This window comes from Callospermophilus lateralis, chromosome 8 (genome assembly GCF_048772815.1).
Source record: "Callospermophilus lateralis isolate mCalLat2 chromosome 8, mCalLat2.hap1, whole genome shotgun sequence".
NCBI lineage: Eukaryota > Metazoa > Chordata > Mammalia > Rodentia > Sciuridae > Callospermophilus > Callospermophilus lateralis.
The window spans coordinates 82,090,710-82,115,503 of NC_135312.1; the positions used below are offsets into that span (position 1 = coordinate 82,090,710).

General features: G+C 33.6%; 1 protein-coding gene across 1 annotated transcript in view; it reads left to right on the forward strand.

The window, feature by feature from the left end:
* Nucleotides 1-24,794, forward strand: part of Zgrf1 (zinc finger GRF-type containing 1) — a 75,045-nt gene that overhangs the window by 12,949 nt on the left and 37,302 nt on the right. Inside the window, exons 5-13 of the mRNA XM_076864065.2 lie at nucleotides 449-2,714; nucleotides 6,437-6,510; nucleotides 9,463-9,513; nucleotides 11,719-11,801; nucleotides 13,238-13,280; nucleotides 13,732-13,917; nucleotides 19,935-20,055; nucleotides 22,016-22,641; nucleotides 24,068-24,206. Of these exons, the coding sequence (XP_076720180.2) occupies nucleotides 449-2,714; nucleotides 6,437-6,510; nucleotides 9,463-9,513; nucleotides 11,719-11,801; nucleotides 13,238-13,280; nucleotides 13,732-13,917; nucleotides 19,935-20,055; nucleotides 22,016-22,641; nucleotides 24,068-24,206 (3,589 nt within the window). The remainder of the gene's footprint in view (nucleotides 1-448; nucleotides 2,715-6,436; nucleotides 6,511-9,462; nucleotides 9,514-11,718; nucleotides 11,802-13,237; nucleotides 13,281-13,731; nucleotides 13,918-19,934; nucleotides 20,056-22,015; nucleotides 22,642-24,067; nucleotides 24,207-24,794) is intronic.

Genomic DNA, 24,794 nt, shown 5'->3' on the forward strand with positions numbered 1-24,794 from the left:
CAAAAGTAATGAATTTTTTTTTTTTTTTTTTTAAGAGAAAGTGAGGGGGGGAGAGAGAGAGAGAGAGAGAATTTTTAATATTTATTTTTTAGTTTTCGGCGGACACAACATCTTTGTTTGTATGTGGTGCTGAGGATTGAACCCGGGCCGCACGCATGCCAGGCGAGTGTGCTACCGCTTGAGCCACATCCCCAGCCCCCAAAAGTAATGAATTTTAAAGTTATTGTACCCCATGGTACTTCATAATCTACTTATGTAGAAAAAAAATAAATCCTACAGAGAAAAATCTTGCTAACAAATGATTGTTTATATTTTAATTTAGCAAGCTTTAAATTTTATTATTTTACCTTAGACAAAGCACACACATTCCTTATTATTTTTCAGCCAGTTTATTTCACACTTTATTTATAGATAGTGGTAGCACTAACAATTGTTTTAATATTTGTAGGGTTTTAAAGCACCACGTCAGGTCCCAACGAAAATGATTGTTTCAGAAAATGGTGAATCAGCTGCATCACTTGAGTCTAAGGAACCTGCCCATACTTTCTCTTCTCCATTCAACAGCATACCTTCTTTGTTTTCTACTGTTGGCAAGAAAGATATAAGTACTATACCAAGAGACCTTGAAAATATTGTTACTTATGAGAACAGAGAGAGAAATAGCATGCCTTTGTCTTCAGTTGTCTCTGCTTCATCCTTCATGATTAACCCAGAAATGCTAGGTGAAAAAAATTGTTTTTGTTCTCCTATCAGTACTGGAAGTCAGCATTCAGACTCTTCACTGAACAATGAGCCCCTAAGAAGAGACAATTTGGCATCTCACTATCCGGGAGTTTCACAAAATATTAGAAGTAAAGCCCAGATATTAGCTCTTTTGAAATCTAAGTCAACCAATATGCATAAGGACCTAAATTCTGAGATGACAAGACATTTACCTCAGGTACAGCCACAAGGAAGTTTAAACATTCCTGTGAACCCAAAGTGCTTAATTCAACCAGAAGCATATGCTGAGATGAAGAGCACAGAAAATTTATATGACCAGCATCAATCAGAAAATACCATGAGAAATAAAAGCCGGTGGGCCATGTATTTATCCTCACAGAGTTCACCCGTACATTCCTCTACTATAGGTGAGAGTGATGTAAAAAGGGAACCTAAAGCTTGTGAGGATGATATGAGTTTGAATTTGAAAGACCTTTTGGTACAAAAAAGGATGCAGGACTTTGAAACGTGTGATGAAAAGGGAAATGAAGTCCAGCTAGTAGATGATACCCATCAATCCTGGAATCAGGAAGAAAAAGTAGAAATACTTTCTTTCTGTAAAAGCAGCAGCTTACTGGGTAGATGTAGCAGTGCAGACAATGATGGGTTATTATCAGAATCTTACATTCAAGGAAATAATAAAATACCTGTTAATCAAAGTGACAAGATGTGCTTGGAAGGATCAGTTTGCGTTGGAGAAAGTGCTCAGGTTATAAATACAGGTAAAACACAACAGGAGCATAATCAACCAGTGCCATCTCTGCTGGAATCAGAACATCTGCAGATTGAATCTTCTCTAAGTAACAATTCTAAGATCTCTGATGGCATTGCAGATGTGCTTTCTAAAAGTAGTAGTGATAGTGAAAGTCTAAATAATGTTCATGAATCTATAAGTAATGTAACAGAACCATTTTTAGAGATAAATTTTAATCTGAGCAATTTTGAGACCAGTGATACAGAAGAGGAATCACAGGAAAACAAAATTTCCCAGGATTCAAAGAGATGGGTAAAGGAAATTTTGTCTCATGATGGCAATTTATGTGTTCAAAAGAAAAGTGAGGATACAAGCTGTCAAGAAATTGGCAGTGTATGTTTGCCACTCTTAACATCTATTGATAGCAAACCTACAGAGATATTTCCTATTAAAGAGACTGTATCACAGTTTTGTGATAAAACTTGTGTGGGTTTTGACATGGGGCCTTATAAAGATAGAAACACTGGAAAAGAAATAGAGGAAGAATATAGTAACACATTAAGCAATTTTGACTCATCTTTAGAATGGAATGATGATGTATATGTATATAATAAAGAAGATGCTAATAAATCTATCAAAAAAATTGGAATTAACTATGATTTTGCTTCACTTTCAGATAAGTCAAAAGGTATAAACATGAATTTACATTTTCCTCAAGTTTTAGACATAGTCACTAATCAGAGTCCTAAAAATGGTGCCCTATTCTCAGAAGATGTTCAACCTCAGACTTTTATTTTGGGAAGTGACTTAGACAAAAATGACAAGCAGATTTTACTCCCAGTTTCTAGCAGTGATGAAAGTATCCAACTATTAAATACCAGTCAGGATCACTGTGAACATGTTGCACTTGATAGATCAGATATCCAAGATTCTAATTCTTTGTTTTATCCTCTGGGAAAAAAGCATTCTATTTTAAAAGACTATGAAGTGTATATTCCTGAATCTGAAGACTTGGGAAGAATTAGAAAGTTACCCCAAGACCATGTTGAAGTTGCAATTGCCAGAAAAAGCAAACAATCCTGGAATAATTCTAGAAATTCTTCAGAACTTTCTGGAGTAATAAATAACATTTCTCTTTTAAAGTCACTGTCTGAACACAGTACAGCTTTAGAAAGCTTGGAAACACTGAAAAAGAAAAATACTGGCTTTCAACAACAAAGAATTCAGCAGACATATGATCCAGATTGCAGTCCTGAAGGTTAGAATGATGTATTTGTTTTGGATCTTTCTCTTTGTAGCTAGAAGGATGAGAAGATATTTGCTTTCTGCTACTTTGAAGAACTACATAGTCTTTTAAGTAGACAGTACATGTACTTGGTAAAACCAATTCTAATAGAGGATAATATAAGGAAAATTAAGTGTCCTTTTTTGTCACCATACCTCAATCCATTTCTCATAATTCTGCAGTCTCTTAGGCTACACTTGGAGAAATACTCTGTATGGTTTGTGTGTATATTGGCACATGTAAATGAATGTATATACAGGTTAGGCTTTCTATGTTTTGGGGAGGGGGTACTAGGAATTGAATCCAGGGCCTTGTACATGCTAAGCAAGTGACTTTACCACGGAGTTTTATCCCCAGCTTTTTAAAAACTATTATTTTGAAACAGAGTCTCTAAGTTGTACAGCCTGACCTCAAGCTTGCCATTTGCCTGTCCTGAGTAGTATGTGCCACTGCATCTAGCAGGGTAAACATTCTTAATCTGAAAATGTTGTGCTTAAATACATAAACCTTTATATATTTATACCTTTATTCCTGGTTCTACACCACAGTATTCTTCTCTTCCCTCCATTGTATAATTTATGTTTCTTTATTCCCATACTATGAAAGAACCCTAGCTGTTAAGACATCTATATTTACTTACTCAGTTTACAGTATACACCAGATTGTCCATATCAGCATACCAATATCACTTCTACTAAGAGCCTTTACAAATTTGTAAAGTTCACAGATCTTGTCTGAATCACTTTTAAATATAGATGCAATTGAGCATGTTTTCTTATATTTAAGCATTGTTTTGTTCTCTTCACATTATGTTTTTTATCTTTTGCTTATGGTGGTACTGGGGATTGAATCCAGGGATTTGCACATTTCGGCGTGCTCTCTACTACTGAGTTACATTCCCAGCCCTTTCTAAGAATTTTATTTAAATCCTTAGCTTCCTGATTAGCTGGGGTTACAGATGTGTATCACCATGCCTGGCTGAAAGTTATTTATATATTAGATGTATTAACCAGTTATGATATTTGTTGCAAATATTTTTTTTCAGTATGTCATTGATCTTTTGCCTTTTCTTATGATATGTTGTCAACAGTCTTGTCTTTTTAAAGAATGTAATAATAAATTATTATGCGTATGAATGTAAGTGAGCAATGCAGTTTATGATATTCTCAAAGTTAAAATTGAACCCTTCTTTGAATATCCCAAGTAATTCCTGAGAAAAGTATAAATAAATTATTGTATTCACTAAAGTGATTCTTTGAAATGTAGTTAAATTTGATAATGTTACAGTTTATTTATGTATTTTTGGTAGTGGGGATTGATCCCAGGGGTGCTTTTTTTTTTTTTTTTTTTTTTAATTTTGAGACAGGATATTACTAGATTGCTTCAGGCCTCTCTGTTGTTGAAGCTGGCCTTAAACTTGTGATCCTTTTGCCTTAGCCTCTGAGTCACTGGGATTACAGGTGTACACTACCACATCAGCATAGTTTATTTTCTAAAAAGCTAATAATAAGGAAAAATCTTTAATGAAAATAAATATGGGTAATACATAATGCTATATAAGAATGTAAAATTTTAATATTAAGATTTAGAAATTATAAAATTTAGTTTTGAAAAAACTACTCTTTTCTCTGATCAAGTTGGAAGAGGATTAGTTGATTCTCATTGTTTGCAATAATTATGTTCTGTGAAGTCATTACAAATCCCAAACTAGTGATGTACTCCTATGGGAAATGCAAGCCTCTGGTCAAAACATTTTTTGTGAACTCATCAACATATAACTTATGTGTGTTTCTGTTTAAAGACAGAAATTATCTAGTATATATTGTCGATTCGTTGACAAATAGTGCTAATTCATGTCTGAATAAAACTTAATCTAATACATTTATTTTCTCCACAACAGTCATCATAGCCTTCTTACAAAGACAGCACTCTTCTTAGGGGACATTTTAAATATGAAGTCACCAATAAAAAAGCACACAAATGCAAGAATATGGCACTAAATAGACCACCATAAAGATACTTGTTTACAATAAGAGCTAAGACAAGGCTACGTGTTGCCTTTTGAGGAATGTGCCCTTTAAGCAGCTCAGTTTTTGCTGCTCAGTGCTTGTCTGACTATGAAAGCACTATGAGTATTGATTTTAGGGTTACAAGTAAACTTTAGGGAGTTGGCAGAATCCATGAGGATTGACTTTTTTTTTTAACAAGTGTCTGTACAAATTATCTAAAAAATGATTAAGTTGGTTTTCTTCATAAAATTTGAGAGAATCAAATTCATTGGAGCTTAACAATAATCATGAAGCTTAATACAAAATTAGGGAAGAATCAATTTTACCACTAATTTGGTAGGTGTGAATTTTTTTTTCTTTTTTGTACTGTTAATTTAACCCAAGGGCACTCTACCACTTAGCTGTATCCCCAGCCTTTTTTCAGTTTTGAGACAGTATCTTACTAAATTGTCTAAGCTGGCCTGGAACTTGTGATCCTCTAGCTTCGGCCTCCTGAGGTAGGATTTGGGTACACTGCACTCCTGTGACTTTTTTTTTCTTTTTTCTCCTGGTATTGGTGATTGAACCGTGGGGGTGTTCCACCATTGAGCTTACATCCCCAGCCCTTTTTATTTTGGTATGGGGGTTTAGACTCAGGGGCATTTGACCACTGAGCCACATCCCCAGCTCATTTTATATTTTATTTAGAGACAGGGTCTCACGGAGTTGCTTATCACCTTGCTTTTTGCTGAGGCTGGCTTTGAATTCTTGCTCCTCCTGCCTCAGTCTCCTGAGCTGCTGGGATTACAGGTGTGTGCCACTGTGCATGGCTTCCAACCCTTTAAAAAAAAATTATTTAGAGACAGTTTTGCTAAATTGCTCAGGCTGAATTCTCCTACTCTAGTCTCCCAAGTAGCTGACAATACAGGTACACACTGGACCAGCTTCAAGGCATTTTGTCTTGTTCATTGCTGTTTCCCCAGTGTTGGCACGCTGCTCTTAGAAAATAATCATTGCGCATCCTTGATGGTGCAGTCCTGTAATCCCAATGATTACGGAGGAGCCTCAGCAATTTAGGGAAACCTTAAACAATTTAGTGAGACCCTGTCTCAAAATAAAAATAAAAAGTCTTGGGGATTCAGTGGTAAAGCACCTCTGGGTTCAATTCAGGTACCAAAAAAAAAAAAAAAAAAATTAAATGAATAAATTATTTTTTCCGTGCCATATTAGGGAATTTAAGATAGACTTAGAAATACCATTAGGTGCTCTGTTCCTTCTCTATGGTAATACAGTGCAACCATATGATGGTTATCTTGACTTTATTGCTCTTTATAATTGGTCAATATTTCATTTCGTACATTTTTAATATAGGTGATTAGCTTTTAGCTTAGTATTTATTTTTTAATTAGTTTGAAAAAAACATAAAAGTACAAGGAGACATTACTACTGTTAACTTAGAAAGTAACAAAAGAGGCTATCATTCTAAATATTTTTGAATTTTTATCATGAAAATATTCCAACCTTCACCGAATAGTACACTGAATCCTTAAATACCCCAAATCTGGATTAAACAATTATCAAAACTTTGCTTCTTCTTGAATTTCTTATGTTCTTTATTTCTTTAAGTCTTAGAAATAAGTTTAAATATTTTTAGAGCAATACTGATGCATGTGATGCATAAGATTGTTTTTATTTTATCCATTACAGCTAGGAAACCATTTGCTATAGGAGTTTCACAAACAATACCAAAGTCTCTTGATCAGAAGCAGGATTCTCAACAGGTACCTATATGTATTTTTTTTACGGCTGTATTTTTTTTGTTATGAATATTCTATAATTTGTAATAGAATTGTAGTAAAACAGAGTACCAAGCTATCTTGGTTTGTAATCACTGTGTAACTCAGTAATTTTTTCATTGCTTTCTTCAGTCAAAAGAAATACCTAACAAGTGCATTTATTAAGTAGTTAGTATCATTAAACACTAAGTATTTAAGTTCTAGTAATTTAGTAAGCATTTTATTTTAAAATAAACACAGCTACTAATGGAATGTTTGCCCCTGTCGGGCACTACACAGTTTCTCTAACCTTGGAATAGATTATATGACAGATTGATTTTTCTCATGATAATTGCTTTTTTATCATAACAGTTTCTGAAACAGCATCACAGAGAGCTGATGTTGAAATTGAACTACATTGAATTTGTTTCTTTCATGTCTGACAGATGTTCAGTGATGTTGTATTTACTTAAGTATAAAATAACTTGTGAGACTATGGATGTGGCCCAGTGGTAGAGTGATTGCTGAGCACATGAGGCCCTGGGTTTTATCCCCAGCACTATGCACACAAAGAAAAAAAATCTCATGGAACTCCTGTGAGTTTACTGTGCTGTGGTTTTCTAAAATACCTTGTTGCATAGTTTAGGAGCCATGATAGCAGTTTCAGAAATAATAGTACCAGTTAGGGTAAATTAAAATTCTAAAATAAATGTTTTAGAATAAAACAAAGTGTTTCTCAATATGGATGCACTTTGCATTTTTGGAGGGACAAGTCTTTCTTTATATGGCAGACATTTTTAGAAGAAAAGAAATGAATGTTTCATTTGTCCTCATTTTGTATTTTACTTTATTTTCCATGTTACTTATCCATATTTTCCCTATTTAAAAATCTTGATATTTCTCCTTTTTAAATACAGAAAACAGCGAAGAAAAAACTAAATTTGTACCACTTCTAGAGATGATGATTATTATCATTTCCAGCTTTTTTTGGTGTCCATTTTAAAAAATACAGTTAGATAAATGAACCCTTGATGTCATTTTGTAGCATCTTACATTACTAAAAAAAATCTTCTTAAATATACATTTCAGGGCTGGGGATGTGGCTCAAGCGGTAGCGCGCTTGCCTGGCATGCGTGCGGCCTGGGTTCGATCCTCAGCACCACATACAAACAAAGATGTTGTGTCCACCGAAAACTGAAAAATAAATGTTAAAATTCTCTCTCTCCTCTCTCTCTCTCTCTTTCTAAAAAAAAAATATATATATATATATATATACATTTTAAAGGTTACTAATTATTCCATTGTATGGATTTCCTATCCTTTAAACAGACTGTTCACTGGTTTGGACATTTAGATTTTTTCTAGCATTTTGCTAGTAATAAATAACACTTCACTGAGGGTGAGAGGGATTAAATGAACTCTAGATAGGGCAAAGGGGAAAAGGGGAGGGAAGGTAAGGGAGAGGTACAGGGGTAGGAAAGATGGTAGAATGCGATGGTCATCATTAACCTAAGTACATGTAAGAAGAGACAAAGGATGTGACTCTACTTTGTGTACAACCAGAGATAAGAAAAATTGTGCTCTATGTGTATAATATGAATTGTAATGCATTCTGTTGTCATATGTAACAAATCAAAATATAAAAAAAAATTTAAAAAAAGGAGTTTGTGGTGAGCAGTAGAAATAAGAATAGAAGTTAAAGGCCTAGATTAGATCCAAGGCAATACTGTAGATCCAGAATAAGCCTCTTGTGGGTAAGAGTACCGTTCAAAAAATTGGAGCATAAAAGATGATAGTATTTGTGTTTTATGTAGTTTCTGGTGGTGAGGTGGGAGAAAAGGTTATTAGGGCACATGGCTAAAGACAAGGAGATTATCAGAGGACACCATTTATACTTATAAACATTAAGTGGAGACTATAATGATGATAACAATATTGGTATTTATAATATACATTAAGTATTTACTAGATACTCTTCTAATCTTTACACTTATAAAATGTATTTAATATTTATCCCTTGGAACAATATTATGAAGTAGGTATTATTATTAGTTCAACTTTACACCAAGAATAAAGAAATGCAATTTCTTCTTTTTTAAAAAAAAATTATTTTTTTATTGTAGTTGAACACAATACCTTTTAAGTAAATTTTTTTTATTTATATATGACAACAAAATGCATTATGATTCTTATTACATATATAGAGCACATTTTTTCATATCTCTGATTGTATACATAGTATATTTGCATCAATTCATGTCTTCATACATGTACTTTGGATAGCAATTTCTTCGTTTTACTTCCTAATTTTTAATTTTTAGCTGCTCTGGCAAAAGGGTTTATGAAGGAGAAGGTTGGTTAATACTCATTGTCCGTCTTCCATTGTATTAGATCATTGATAATGTCTTAGGATAGAAGAATAAAGAGTACAGCAATTCTAAAGAGGAATGCTAGTCTTTAGGCAGCACTTCATGACCATGTTCCTCATTTTTCTACAGTTCTATCATCTATTCATATGACTTTTATAAATTATTAATAATGCATACCGTGTCTATTAAAAAATTTGAAATAAAGTGTTCTATATCTTCAAAAATAAATAAATAAATAAATAAATAACATTTCACAAAACATTTCTGGTGTGCACTTTAAGTTCTTTCCTTGGATTTATTCCTAGAAATGGAATTAGTTATTTAGAAGGCTGGAAACAACTTTCTTAGTTTCTTCATATTGTCAAATATGAAAATCTTGAATATTTTACAATTAGAATATTTATTTCTACTTCATTTACTGTGAAAGAATTTAAAATTTTTGCTAAGTGAAAATATCGTTTACCAACATTTTGGTTTTTATTTATTGTTAATGGTGTTATTTTGCATTTCTTATGCTCATAGAAAATTATATTTTTTGGTAAATTATTATTGCCTTTAATTAATCTTATGTTATTATTCTATTTCTAAGATATTAAAAGAAGATGAAGTTGAACCAAGTGAACCACTTCGGTCTCTGCAGGTGAGTTATCTTTTATAATGTAAAACAGCCAGAAATTACACACACACACACACAAGTATATTTTTTCCCCCTGTGGTACTGGGAATTGAATCCAGGGTTTTGTGTTGACTAGGCAAGCTCTCTGCCACTGGCTACATCCCCAACTTCAGAAATTATATTTGTATAGTAGGTATAGCATATATTTTAAGTTTGCATTATATGTTTTCAGTGTTCAAATTCATTTGTAGTTAATTACCCTTTACTTGTTAGATGAACCTGCTGCCTTTTGTATAAAGGTTCCACGTAATCAGTACATTTGGTTAAATAACAAATTCACAGTTACTTTTATAAGCATTGTGAATTTTGTTAATAATTGCACCTGCAGCTCACTTGCCTAAAGCAGAACAAGCAAAACAAAAACATTTGTGTTTTGGTGACTTGCCATTGTTCGCCTTTATATAACAAGATAAATGTATAAAATCTGGAACAACTAGCAACTAGTAATTTAGCTAACAAATGATAACATGCTTATTTTTTTCCCTTGAAAAAATAGTTTTAAATCTTTTCAAGGAGTTTTACAAAGTATAAACTGCATATAAATACTATCACTATTTTTCCCCTGAATGAGTTTCCATTTAAAATAAATATATCACATTTAAAAAAATCTGTAGTGATTTAGTAATAATGAAAAAGATCTTACAGTCTTTCACAGCAAAAAAAAAAATTAATCTGTTTTTAGAATTTAAATAGAAGTTCATTTTTTTTTTTTTTTTTTTCTGGGTACTAGGGATTGAACTCAGGGACAATCTGCTGCTGAGCCACATCCCCAGCCCTATTTTGTATTTTATCTAGAGACAGGGTCTCACTGAGTTGCTTAGCACCTCACTTTTGATTAGGCTGGCTTTAAGCTCCGGATCCTCCTATCTCAGCCTTTTGACCCACTGGGATTATAGACATGTGTCACTGGGCCCAGCTTCATTTGTATTTTTTTTAATGACTCTTATTACAGCTGTCTGAAAATAACATTTTCATGTATGTTTGTATAGAAGGAACTTTTAAAACTTGATTCTTTTCAAAGATACACTTATTGCCACCTCTTTATTTTTATATAATTGGCTACACATAGCAAAGGAGCTGTTTCATCAGAGAAAGTACTATGCTGATTTCTAAAATTCACTATGTCAATTGATTCAGCCATAAAGAAGAATGAAATCATGTCATTTGCAGGAAAATAGATGGAACTTGAGAACATTATGTTAAGTCACATAAGTCAAAATCAAGGGTGGTATATTTTTTCTTACATGTAGAAACAATAGAGAAGGAGATGAAAAAGGAAGAGAAAGATGTGGGGTGAATCTCATGAAAATTGAGGAGAGATCAGTAGAGAAGAGGAAAAGGACCAGGGGGAAAGAGGAAGGGAGGGTAAGGGGAAATATTGGGGAATGATATTGGCTAAATTATGTTACATTTTGTGTGCATGTATGGATATGTTACAATGAATCCCATCATTATGTATAATTATAATGTACCAGTTAAAAATATGGAAAAAGTAAAATAAAAAATAAATAAAATTCACTGTCAGAAAATTCTGATTCTAAAATGTAATTGAATATTTTTAAGAACTACTCTTTTGGCAGTTGTGCTTATCTTTGTGTTAGCAAAGAAGAGTGACCATTATTTGAAAAAACACATTATTTAACCTATTCTATTGACAAAATGTTTTCTCTGTTTGTGTGGCAGTAGGGGTTGAACCCAGGAGTACTCTACCACTTAACTACATTCCCAGACCTTTTCATTTTTTAGTTTTGAGACAGGCTGGCCTGGAATTTGTGATCCTACTTCTGAGTAGCTGGGATGATAGGCATGTACCATGGTTCCTGGTAGGATCATACTAATTTTTAAATTAAATGATCCATATTATCATAGTAGTAGGTTTGATAGGTAACTTATTTTGTACTTAATAATTCTTTATAGGGTTAATAGATTTAATTAAAAATTTAAGACTAGACTTTTGTAATATGCTGAGTTTTAAAATCAATTGGCAAAGTACCTTATCTGTTAGAAGCTTTTTTTTTTTTTTTTTTTGCCAGGGATAGTTTGTATTTTCAAAGAAAAAAATTTAGCATTAAGTTAGGTAAGTATTTTACCATCAAAATTATGAACCACCTGCAGAGCTAGTCTACTAAGCTAGATAAATAACTTGAACTTACCGATATTTTATCTTAGTTCTTTTCCTTGGGAAGTGAAGAAGAGATTGTATTTCTAGCTGTTATTCCTAAACAAATAGAAAGAAAAACCTGTGACCCTAGGTAAAATTTGTGAAGAACATTGATTTGTGTAACTCTGTCTTTTCCTGGTGTGTATATGTGTGTGTGTGTGTGTGTGTGTGTGTGTTAAGCAGGTATTAATTTTTATAGGCAGATTAGTGGACATAATAAATTAGCCTGATTTTAATAATAAAAGACTATTTAATGATTCCTTGGCTGCCTCCTTTTTTTTGTCTTGAACCTTCTCTGTAATATTAATGAGCTAATAATACAGTTTAAGCAGTATCCATAAATATATACTAGGGGATGAACCTAAGGCTAGGTACAGTACATTCAGGCTTTTCTATGACATACAAAACAAGAATCTTTAACTTATAGTCCACTTTTGCACTTCTACTTTTGACTGGATATATAGATACGTGTAGTCGAAGCTCTAAAAGTAGTGTACCTTCTCTACATCAAAAATATGCAGAAACAGGCCAGGCATGGTGACATACACCGGTAATTCAGGCTATTCTTGAGACTGAGCCGGAGAATTAAAAGTTTGAGGCTAGCTTCAGCAACTTAGCAAGACTCTCTCTCAAAGTAAAAAATAAAAAAAGTTGGGGATATAGCTTAATTTTAAAGTGACAATTCCCAGTACTGGGGGGAAAGTAGCAGCAACAATAGCATGTAAAGGATTGGGTTTCAAAATAGTGTACTTTCTAAAAACTCTGAAAGAGATCTGTATGGCAACATAGTAGACAAAACAACTGTTTCCTTGTGGGGAATGGATATTCCCCATCAAACAAAGCAGAACTATTCAGGATTTTTAACAATTGTAACATGTATGTTTTTAAATTCAGAAGAATATCTCAACAAAAACCCTATATAAAAGAGCATTTAGCTTTGATTTTTCTTCTTTCTTTCTTTATTTTTTTAATGTGGTGCTGAGGATTGAACTCAGTGCCTCCCATGTATGAGGCAAGCGTTCTACTGCTGAGCTAAAACCCTGATTTTCCGTTTAAATTGTGATTAGAATGTTCATTTTTGAATAACAGTATACTTAGATTATGTATTATTGTTATTTTGTTAATTCATTGTTAGAAATAACTGAATTCTTCATGGACATTTCTTTGGCCCCATTAGCAATTTTCACATACATTCTGGGTGAGTTTTGTTACTGTTTGGAGTAAAAATTGCTAACACCCTCAGGAGGGCAGCAGAGAGTTATTTGAAGCTTTGCATACAATTCTGAAGAGATCAAAAACTCTGAGAATCAAGTCTCTATTGGAATCATACTCTTAAGCCTTTGCTCTGAGAGCAGTAAGACTGGATCTTCTGCTGGATGCAGGGTACAAACTTTTCATCTTATAGTGAAGCCTGATAGTCTACAAATCCATCAAGCAAAGGAAAATATTTCTGCGTTTCTTCTCTTTCTTCCCTTTCTATTATTATATGTTTGATTGTTCCCTGTATGCTAAGCATTATAAATGCAGGTTACACCTAGATGAAGCAAAAAAGGTCTTTGCTGTCAATAGAGTATATTAATATACAGATGCAGAAAAACTTCACTGTAGTATATAACATGTATACGTTATATATAATGTGCTATATATAATGTGTGTGTGTTGCATATTTGTGTGATGTATAGTGAAACAGAGAGAAAGAAATAGTCTCTCTGGCTTAGCCATTCTCATCATTATACTCTATATTAATGAAAAATTCATACTTATTGATGTAGTTTTAAATCTGTGTGTAAACGTAAATTAACTTGAATGTAGTTTTAAATCAACGCTCTTTAAATTAGCTATCCTTAACATTTGTTTTAGAGTAATAAAAGAGTATATCCTAATTTTTAAAATTAGTCCTCTCTAGTACTTATTTACATAGAGAATATTTAATAAAAATCTGAGTTATATGTTCTTATCTGTGTAAATACATTGTGAATATATATGTTGATATATACTTATTCTTAACAATTTACCTGTAGCCTGTTGAGTTTCAAGGACACCAAGTGAAAGGATCAGCTACTAGTGGTGTAATGGTCAGAGGACAGAGCTCACAGCTAGTATACAGCCAGTTTCCAGATAGCATGGAATATCAAAACTTCATGCCAGATACTTGTTTTTTGACACCAGAGTTGCCTAACACTTGTATGCAGACTGACTTCTTGCAGGTAAAGATATTTTTATGGTTGTATTTTTGGCAAATTATTTTATTTATGTCAATATTATTTTATAAAGAGATTATAGTTAAATCTTTGTACAAAAGAAGTACAAGATGGGCTGGGGTTGTACCTCAGTTGTAGAGCGCTTGCCTTGCATGCATGAGGCCCTGGGTTCGGTGCCCAGCACCACATAAAAATAAACAAATAAAAATGAAGATATTGTATCCATCTACAACTAAAAAAATATATTAAAAAGAAAAAGAAGTACAGCGGGGCTGGGGTTATGGCTCAGTGGTAGAGTGCTTGCCTAGCATGTGTGAGGCACTGGGTTTGATCCTCAGCACATTAAAAAAAATAAATAAACAAAGGTATTGTGTCCATCTACAACTAAAAAAGAAATTAAAAGAAAAAAAAAGTAGTACTAGTAGTAGTACAGGAGTGTATTGACAGGAACCATAAATCAAAGATGGAGTTTCTGTTTCTCAATCTGTCTGTTTTTTGACAGATGAATAAATTAGAGTATTCTATATTGAAAAAGAAACTTATGCCCATTTGTTTTATTTCTTACTACTTTCACAAATATCAGTTATGGTTATATGTTAAATATCCTAAGTCTATAAAAAAAATGTTTTCAAGCAAAATAACTAAAGCTGCCAAGAGAGATAAGTGCCTTCTTAAATATGTGTGATGTATTACTAACATATAGCAGTCTCTGAACTTTAAAAAATATTCTGTGTTTCATCAAATTCTAAGATACTATCATTTTTTTAAAAAAATCTTTTATTTTTATTTGTTTATTTATATGGGGTACTGGGGATTAAACCCAGGACCTCATGCATGCGGGCCAAGTGCTCTACCACTGAGCTACAACCCCAGCCCCAAAATACTATCATTTTAAGACTCTATCACTATATGGCACTCAGAAGAAAAGTAGTCAGTTAAACATTATAGAATACCTTATTACTTCAACTTTTTTTTTTTTTTTTTTTTGGTGGTACTGAGGTTTGAACCCAGGGCCTTGTGTATGTGAGGCAAGCACTCTACCACCTGAGCTATATTCCCAGCCCTTATTTAGACTTTGAAAAACATTAAAACAACCTTTTTATTGTGGCAAAAACATAAATCATAAAATTTATCATATTAACCACTTTTTTCCAGTTTTAGATTTTTTAATTATTTCATTTTATATAATTATTTGCTATGCCTTTCTTTTTATTTATTTATTTTTGGTATTACTGGGGATTAAACCCAGGGCCTCATGTGTGATAGGCAGGTGCTCTATCACTGAACTACATCCCCATCCCTTTTTATTTAGAGATAGGGTGTCATTGAATTGCTTAGGCTGGTCTTGAACTTTCTCTTCTCCTGCCCCAGCCTCCTAAGTAGCTGGGATTGCATGCCTATACCACTACATCTGGCCATATTAACCATTTTTAAGTATACAATTCAGTGGTAGTAAGCATATTTTCATTGTTTAAAAACAGATCTCTAAAACTTTTCATCTTCACTTAGACTTATTTTTGATTCATTTTTGAAAATATTTTTATTTATAATTGACATTATACATATTTATGGGGTTTGGCATTACATGTATACGATATATAATGAGTAATTATCATATATGTCATCTCAGACATTTATCACTTCTTTGTGTTGGAAGCATTCAGAATCTTACTATTTGAAATATTCAATTAATTTGTCTATTATCATCATCTGTAGAAACTATTTCTCCTGTCTAGCTGTACCTCTGTACACGTTAGCCATCCTCTCATCATCTCCCCTTTTCTCTCCCCCAAACCCTTCCCAAGCTCTGGTAACCACTATTGCATTCTCTAATTCTATAAAATAAATGTTTCAGTTTCTATATAAGTGAGAATGTGTGCTATTTGTTTTTCTGTACCTGACTTCTTTCACTTAAAATAATGTCCTCCAGTTCTATCCATATTACCGCAAATGATGGAATTTCATCATTTATTATGGCTGAAAATATTCCATTGTGTGAGTACACCAGAGTTTCCTTATCCATCCATCCATCAGTATATACCTATCTTGGCTATCATGAATAGTGCTGCAGTACTTAGGGAGTACAGATGTTTCTTTGACATAATGATTTCAATTCCTTTTGCTGTATACCCAGTAATAGGATCGCTGGGTCATCTCATAGTTCTGTTCTAATATTTTCCATAATAGTTTTACTAATTGGTATTCCCACTAACAGTAGATAAGAGTTCCCCTTTGCATCCTTCTAGCATTTCTGTATATGTGTGTGTGTGTGTGTGTGTGTGTGTGTGTGTGTGTGTGTGTGTGTTTCTGTAATGGCCCTTCTAACTGGGGCAAAGATGATATGGCATTGTGGTTTTGATTTCTGTTTTCCTGGTGGTTAATAAAGTTGAGGATTTTTTCATATACCTATTGGCCATTTGTATTATTATTTTTTTTTAAGAAATGTCTATTCAGATTATTTACCCATTTTTAAATCAGATTATTTTACTTTTTTCTGTTGAGTAATATATTCTTGATATTAATCCCTTGTTGAATAAATAGTTTGTTTATATTTTTTTCCATTCTGTAGGTTTTCTCTTCACTCTCTTGTTTCCTTTACTGTGTAGAAGCTTTTTGATTTGATATAACCCCATTTGTCAGTTTTTTCTTTTGTTGCCTATGCTTTTTAGGGTCATATCCAAAAAAAAACTTTGCCCAAACCAATGTTCCACAATGTTTCCCATTTTATTTTACCAGTTGCATAGTTTTTAGTTTCTTACTTCTGTATATGAATATCCATTTTCCTGCATCATTTTTTGAAGAGACTTTCCTAAGATTGAAGTCAAAGTTCCAGATGACTCAATTTCTTGTGAGGACCTCTTCATGCCTTGCAGATGGCTGCCTTCTTGCTATGTCCTCACATGGCCTTTCCTTGTTGTGTGCCTTGGAGAGGGCAGAGACAGAAGAACAATGGGAGGGTGAGAGAAAGTGAGAGCATGTGTGCTAACACATATAAAGAAGAAAGTAAGGGATCTTTGATGTCTTTGCTGATATCAGATCAGGGTGTCATGCTTATGACCTCATTTAACTGAGCTTTCTTCTAAAGGTCCTGTCACTAAGAACAGTCACATTGAGAGGTATGGCTTCAACATGTGAATTTGGGGGGCACATAATTCAATCCATAGTAGGGAGCAGCAGCTTTGGTGAGTATGTAGACAGAGAAAAGGAATGCCTGTGAAAAAGACAAGTAGAAATATTAGAGTACATGGATTTGTTCCAGAGAAGATGTTTGTACATTTATTTGCACAACGAAAAGTTTAAAGCAATGGGAATGGATGGATTTATTTAAAAAGTATAGAGAGTAGAGAGCCTGGGTTATCTCCCATTCTCAGAATGGAGATAGATCAATTATTGTTGAAATAGCCAATAAAATAAGAACAGAAATGTATCCTATTTCATTTAGCAACTCAGAGGTCATTGGTGACCTTGGCAAGATCAGTTTCATTTAAATGGTAAGGTTTTGTAAAAAACAGTTTAGAGAAACAAAGAATGAGTGAGAGGTAAGAAAATTGACATTATGGCAAACTCATGAAAAAGAATGGCATATTTAGTCAGTCATTCATTCAGCAGACATTTCTTTATGTTACACTATCAAGATAAGCATGTGAATAAAACAGGTAAATTCTGTCCTCATAAAGGAGGAGTAAAAGGAGACAGACAATGAAAATATACACTACTCAAGGTTTTGGGTGCTGTGGAGAATCATATAGCTATGTAAGAAAGTTAGGGAATGCAGGTGAGGATGGAGTTCTATTTAAGTAGGTAAGGTCAGGCCTCTTCAGTAAGATAACATTGGAGTAGAGAACTAGGTGAAGGAAGGAAGAATATTCCAGGCACAGGTAATAACAAATGCAAAGGTTCTGAGGCAAGAGAAGGCTGGTCAGTTTGTAGAACAGCAGGGCTGCCGTGGAGTGAGTTAGGAATGAGCGAAAGGGAGAGTGGTAGAAGTGAGGTCAAAGAGCAGGAAGCCGGGCTTGCTGGTGCATGCCTGTAATTCCAGTGCTTCCAGAGGCAGAGGCAGGAGGATCACAAGTTCAAAGCCAGCCCTAGCAATGGTGAGGCACTAGACAACCCAGTGACACCCTGTCTCTAAAATACAAAATAGGGCTGAGGATGTGGCTCAGTGGTTGTGCACCCCTTAGTTCAATCCTTTCCCCTGACACCACCTCCTACCCCCAACAAAAGAGTAGAAAGTAGACTGGTCAGATAGGGCCACAGAGGACACTTGAAGAGCTGCCTCGTACTTTGAAAGAGTCTGAGAGCCATTAGAGGGTTTGATCAGAGAGGTTAAATACTTGAACTTAAATTTTAAAAAGAATTCTGGCAAATTTGTGGAGAAGGTAGTAGGAGTAAGGGAACATGGTAGAATATTCAATCAGCATTTCCTCTTATTGTAATTTTTATCCAATGGGAAATGCAGTCTAAATTGCCCAGTTTTAAATTCCCAACTCTGCTGTGTATAAGCTGGATGAATTTAAGCAAGTCTACTGTTTTCTGCTTTTTTCCTTAGTTCCATCAGTTGCAAAATAAGGGAAATAAGAGTATATACTTAAAGTTAACAATAGCAAGTGCTCAGGACAGTCCCTGGTACATAGTAAGAACTTGATAATATAGAAAAGCTATTATTATCATGTTGATCAAGTTATAATTTCCCATTTGTTTGTATCTTTCACTAGAATGAGCCCCTTGCATGGAGACCATGAATATTCATTTTCTCATTCTTACTTCCCAGCACAACACCCCAAACCCAGTAGCTAATCAAGAAAATGTTTTTTAAAAAAATGTATATGTATATATATATGTGTGTGTGTGTGTGAGTGTGTGTGTGGTGTGTGTGTAGTTTCTGGTTTTGTTGGGTTTCTTTTTTTTTTTTTTTGGTGGTACGGGGGATTAAACTCAGAGCTCTGCACCTGCCAGGCAAGCCCAGATACACCCTCCCCTAAATGTATAAATGTATATTGTATATTTATTAAAAAAAGAAACAAAATGAACATACATACATACAAGCATATTTATTTTTATAAGTTCAAACCATTCAGAAAAGTATGAAATTACAAGTAAAACAGCCTCTGATCCCACTCCTATCAGAAACCACTATTAACATCTCTAAATGTCTATTTTTAAATTCTGTTTATACAAACATATTAAATATGATCATCATATTAGCTTTTAAGATGGTTTATTTCTGGAATTAGCATCAGCAAAATTAAAGGCTGATCTAATGAAAATAATAGTGAATTGGGATAAATTTAAAAAGTCACTTATTGAGGAATAATGTGTTGAAGTTTCAGTCAAGTATAGATAAACCCCAGATCTGAGGACATAAGAGAAAACTATGTGTAGGAATTTAAACTTTCACAAGTCCAAATATGAAACCTGAGTCTCTCACGATAGTAACTGATCTTTAGAACCAAATCCTCATAACCCAGTTCTCTCTTAATGAGAATTGGACCCACTTCAAATAAATCTGAAGACTTTGTATTCTCTGTTTGTTTGTTTAATTTTTTTTTTTAGTTGTAGATGGACCCAATACCTTTGTTTTATTTATTTTTTTATATGGTGCTGAAGATTGAACCCAGTGCCTCATACATGTTTACAACTCCAGCCCCTGTGTTCTGTTTTACTTCTATTATTCTTGTTGATTTTAATGAATTATCCTGTCCTTTTTGAAGGAAGTTTTATGATAATTTGCCCTCACCATAGCTTTAGAATGTGCTTGAAATCATTATTGTTATTTTAAAAAAATTGCTTTAGTTGTAGATAGCACAATACCTTTATTTTATTTATTTATTTTTATGTGGTGCTGAGGATTAAACCTAGTGCCTCACACATGCAAGGCAAGTGCTCTATCACTGAGCTACACCCACAACCACAGCCCCTGAAATCATTATTTTTATAATGTAAATTACTAAAATTCATTCAAACTATAAGGAAAAAATGTATTAAGATTTTTGTCTGTTATTTTGTTTCTTCTTTCTGAATAGGTGAAGTCACCAGAACAAAAGTTCTCTACATTGAGTCCTGTTTCTACTTTTTCTTTGAACTCAAGAAATGAAGGTGTTCTAGAATTCTCTGAAGAGTCCCTGAAAGCAAGAACTTTACCTGGTGATCTTGACTTTCTCTGCTTGGAGACTATATTACTCAAATCACTATTAGTCCATGTAGTGAAGTTTTTATTTGATAGATAGTTACTAACCAAAAATATCTTGGAACTAGATTCAGTATCATAGCCCTTGAGGCCTTCCCACATCTTTTCTTTCTTTTGACTTTTTCTATTTTAGATAGTGGTCTCAATTACAATACTCCCTTCTAGTTCCTTCTTACTTCTCACTCCAACTGTCTTATCACATGCCACTGAAAATGTCTTTGACACTTCTCACAGTTGCAACTCCACAGTGTAACCTCTCTATGACCACTTTTTCTCTCGGAGGAATGACTCATTGCAAATGTCTCCTCAACGCTGATGGTTGACCTTAGCATAACCTTAGTTTCCTTTTTTGCTTTGGGATTCTGGCAGTATCAAGAAACTCTTCAACTTCTGATATCATCATTGCACTCTCAGGCCTCAGTGTTTTCATATATTTTGATTCTTGTAAATTCTTTCCTGCTTCTTAATAAGTATACTATTATTCTATAGGTCTTCCACTAACTTTTATTTTCCTCTTTCTCCTTTCCTTTTCTTTTTTAAAAAGTAATACTGGGAATTGAACTCAGGGATGTTTTTTCACTTAGGTAAATCCCCAAGCCTTTTTATTTTTTATTTTTTAGACAGAGCATAAGTTGCCCAGAATGACCTCAAACTTTCCATCCTCTTGCTTCAGCCTTCAGAGTTGCTGGGATTATAGGCACGCACCCCTGTGCTGGGCTTCCTCTCTCTTTTCTTATCATCTCATCAATATATATTCCCTTCATTCAGAAGTTATGTTGGGTGAGGATGATGTTATATTTAAATTTTTTGATTATAAGTGGGTGATATAAAGAGGAAAAAAGTTTTATGTGAATGAGTAGGTGGCTTGGAGACAGAATGGAAGGAGCAGATATTTTACAACAAGTGTAATGGCAAGGGATTAACATGATTTTTATAGTTATGCCATCAATCTTTCACTTCCTTAATGGAGTTTTAAATTTTCTGTCAGTATTGTTTGACCAACTTGTTAGAATTACAACATAGCAGTTTATAAAAGAATATTCATTGACTCACCTACTGCTTTACTATTTCCCAAATGATCTCCAGAATTTATTTCCCACAAAACAGAAATGTTGTCTGAAAGGTACATTACTATACAACAAGAATCTATAGCATTGTCAGATGAAAACTTTAAGCTTGCATAGTTTCCACACAGTATTATTTATATTTCTAAGTATTCAACAAATATTTATTGCTTCTTACATTTCTAGGAGCCTCTTTATACCAAAGCTGATGATAGGAGGAATTATAAAACTCATTCAGGCAAAAATCTGCCATGAGTTTATCAGAATTGTATTCTTATAATATTCTAATAGATCAAAATAAAGCTAAAATCTTTATGCTGAAGAGTAACATGATCATTCATGAATATAATAAACATATAAAGGAAGTTACAATCACATAGTCATAAGTGAGCCATGAAATTCAGTCTCTGGAGAATGAATATAAAATAAATATTAAAACGTTTTTCTGGGTTCTTATCATGATCTTGCCACTTGGTAGACAAGTTACTTCTGGGCCCCTTTGGTTTCATCTGTAAAAAGAGAATGATATGTCCTTTCTTGGCTTTGAAATGCTTTGAAACCATTAGTTCTATATAAATATAATATCAGAATTTTAGGAGAAAAATCCTTAGTTAAAAAAAAAGAGTACTTCAAGTTTATCAGTCTTAAAAGTTTTAAAATCTATAAAATATCTTTGAAATTTTTATTTTTGAGATTAAAACCATTTTTAAATGAAATAAAAATATATATGCATATACTTAAGTGTGTATGCATATATATATATATTATTTATAGAGCAAGTTGGTACTTTAGCCTTGGTGATGACTGGTAGTACATTTTCTATTTAATCAGCATCAGCATTGTTTTCTTTCAGGAATGAAAAAAATTAGTTCTCTGAAGAATAAAAACCTTCAACGGCTCCCATTAGTAAGTAGAGCCAGAGTTCCTTCTCCTGAACTGCCTAACTTAGATTCTTATTCATTTGTGTTCAACTGTGACACATCAGAGTCTTCTGGTTTCCCCATGTTCAACCTGCAGGAAGAGTCAGCAGTTTTTCCCTTTAGCTTTGGGTCTGAGGACCAAAGTGAAACTTTCTCTGAAGAAGCTATGAAAATGACTCCAAGGGATGTTTCACTGCTCAATACAAAATCTCAAAGCAAGTGGCTAAAATATGAAAATACATCCCAATGTAACTTGACTACTCCAAACAGAGTTGATCTAGGAACAGATGGCTTCTTCACTGAGGCTATTTCTGGGATGCATTTTAGTGACTCCTGTGAAGGGCAGAGTGAAGCTCTGAATGAAAGTTCTTTAGACTCTGTGCATTTGCAAATGATAAAAGGCATGCTCTATCAACAGCAGCAAGGTTTTAGCAGTCAAGATTTGGTTTCCAGAAAGAATGCACTTTCTTTGAGTTTAAAGCAGACTTCCAAATCTGAGGAGGGTCAAAATGTGTTAGGAAAGTCCACCTGCTACAACTACAGTGCACAGGATTTACAGGTGAGGAAATGCACCAGTCTCTTTTTCCAATAGTTGCTGCCTAAATTTCAACAAAAGAAACACAGGTGCAATTTCACCTTTGGAATATACGGATTTTTTTGATCTAGAGCTCTAGCTATAGTCATGTCATCTCCTTTGATTTAAAGTCTTCCCTACTAGTTGTGAACGTTAAATGAAATTGTATGTTTGAAATTATCTGGTGCTATGTCTTCCATATAATAAGTATTTGATACATTTAGCTCTTATTTCTGTATTAGAAATGACTACTTCCAATATAAATAGTACCATTCTTGTTTTTATTTATGACTATGAAGTCAATTTTTCAATTGGATTATTGTTAGGGTAATGGTACATTTATAATACACTGGTTATAATTCCTTTTTTTTGTGTGTGGTGCTGGGGATCCAACCCAGGGCTTTGTGCATGCGAGGCAAGCACTCCGCCAACTGAGCTATATCCCCAGCCCCTTGTTATAATTCTTATTATAGTTATAACAAGAAATAGAGATATACAATGATCCATTCAGTTACATATTCCTGGCTAAAAAATAAAAAATAAAAAATTAATGAGCTAGACCAAGAAATTCAAAGGTGAATGTTTTCTCTGAAAGGTGGAAACTAATCAAAATAAGGAGGGGTGGGTAAAGAGGAAGATGGATTCCACCGAAATAGAAGAATAGAAGAAGGGGATTGAGGGAATGATAAGGGAATAAATCTGATAAGTGGTAAGTGGAATAAATCTGACCTAACTTTACTATGTACATATATGGATATATGACAGTGAATCTCACTATTATGTATATATACAAGTCACTAACTAGGAAAAAACAGCAACTGTAAGTAGCAGAAAGATCAGTAGAGTAGAGAGAAGGGAACAAGGGGTGAGAGGAAAGGAGGGAAAAGGAAGTACTAGGGTCTGACTTAGAGCAAAGTGTGTTCCATGTCTTTATAGTTATGTCAAAATTAACCCTAATGTTATATATAACAAAAAAAATAAAAGAGAGGGAAAAAAATATTCAAGGACTTATTAAGAGGTAGCCAAAAATGTTATTTAAAATTAAAAGTCTTATGCATTGTTATTCTGGCTCTATCTGTATTCTCATTTTAAATTAGAAAACAATTTTCATGGACTCAAGAAACCAAAAGTAAAGTTAGTATATTTTCTTAAACATATCTATTTTTTTTAAAAAAAAAAAGAGAGAATTTTTTAATATTTATTTTTTAGTTTTTTTGGTGGACACAATGTCTCCATTTCACTTTTATGTGGTGCTGTGGATCGTCCCCAGCGCCCCGCGCATGCCAGGCGAGCAAGCTACCGCTTGAGCCACATCCCCAGCCCTCTTAAACATATCTATAAAAAATAATTTCCTCAATGATAAACTGGTTTTTTTTTTTGGAGCTTTTATAATTGAATCATTTCATTTCAGGAGATAAACTGCTCAGAGCTATGCTTCCCAAGTGGACAAAAAGTAAAATGTGCTTATCTTCCCAAAAGACAGATTCACATACCAACTGTTTTTCAGTCTCCAGCTGATTATAAGCAAACCTTTACCTCTTGCATCATAGGTATGACTGTTATATTTTTATTTTATTCTGATGGCCACTTAGTGTAATAGAACTATGGGAAAGTGTATTTTGAATTTTCAGGTATATTAATTCTCCACTTCAGATTTGTTTTCCATGTGTTTACTTGTTTTTGACAGTAACTATTATTCTAACTTTTGATCAAAATAGAGCTTTAAAAACAAAAAGTGAGGGCTGGGCATGTGGCTCAAGCGGTAACGCACTCACCTGGCATGCGCCAGGCACTGGGTTTGATCCTCAGCACCACATACAAATAAAATAAAGATGTTGTGGTCACCGAAAACTAAAAAATGAATATTAAAAAAAACCCTCTCTCTCTCTTAAAAAAAAAAAAAAAACAGAAAAATTATAAAATTTTAAAAATTATCTTTTTAAAATTATAGTTTTTCTTTCTTTTTGGTAGTTGTGTATGAACAGCAGGCCTTTGTTTTTTTATTTTTTGGGTACTGGGCACTTGACCACTGAGCCACATCCCCAGCTCTTTTTTTTTTGTATTTTATTTAGAGATAGGGTCTCAGTTGTTTAGTGCTTCACTTTTTGCTGAGACTGGCAATCCTCCTATCTTAGCCT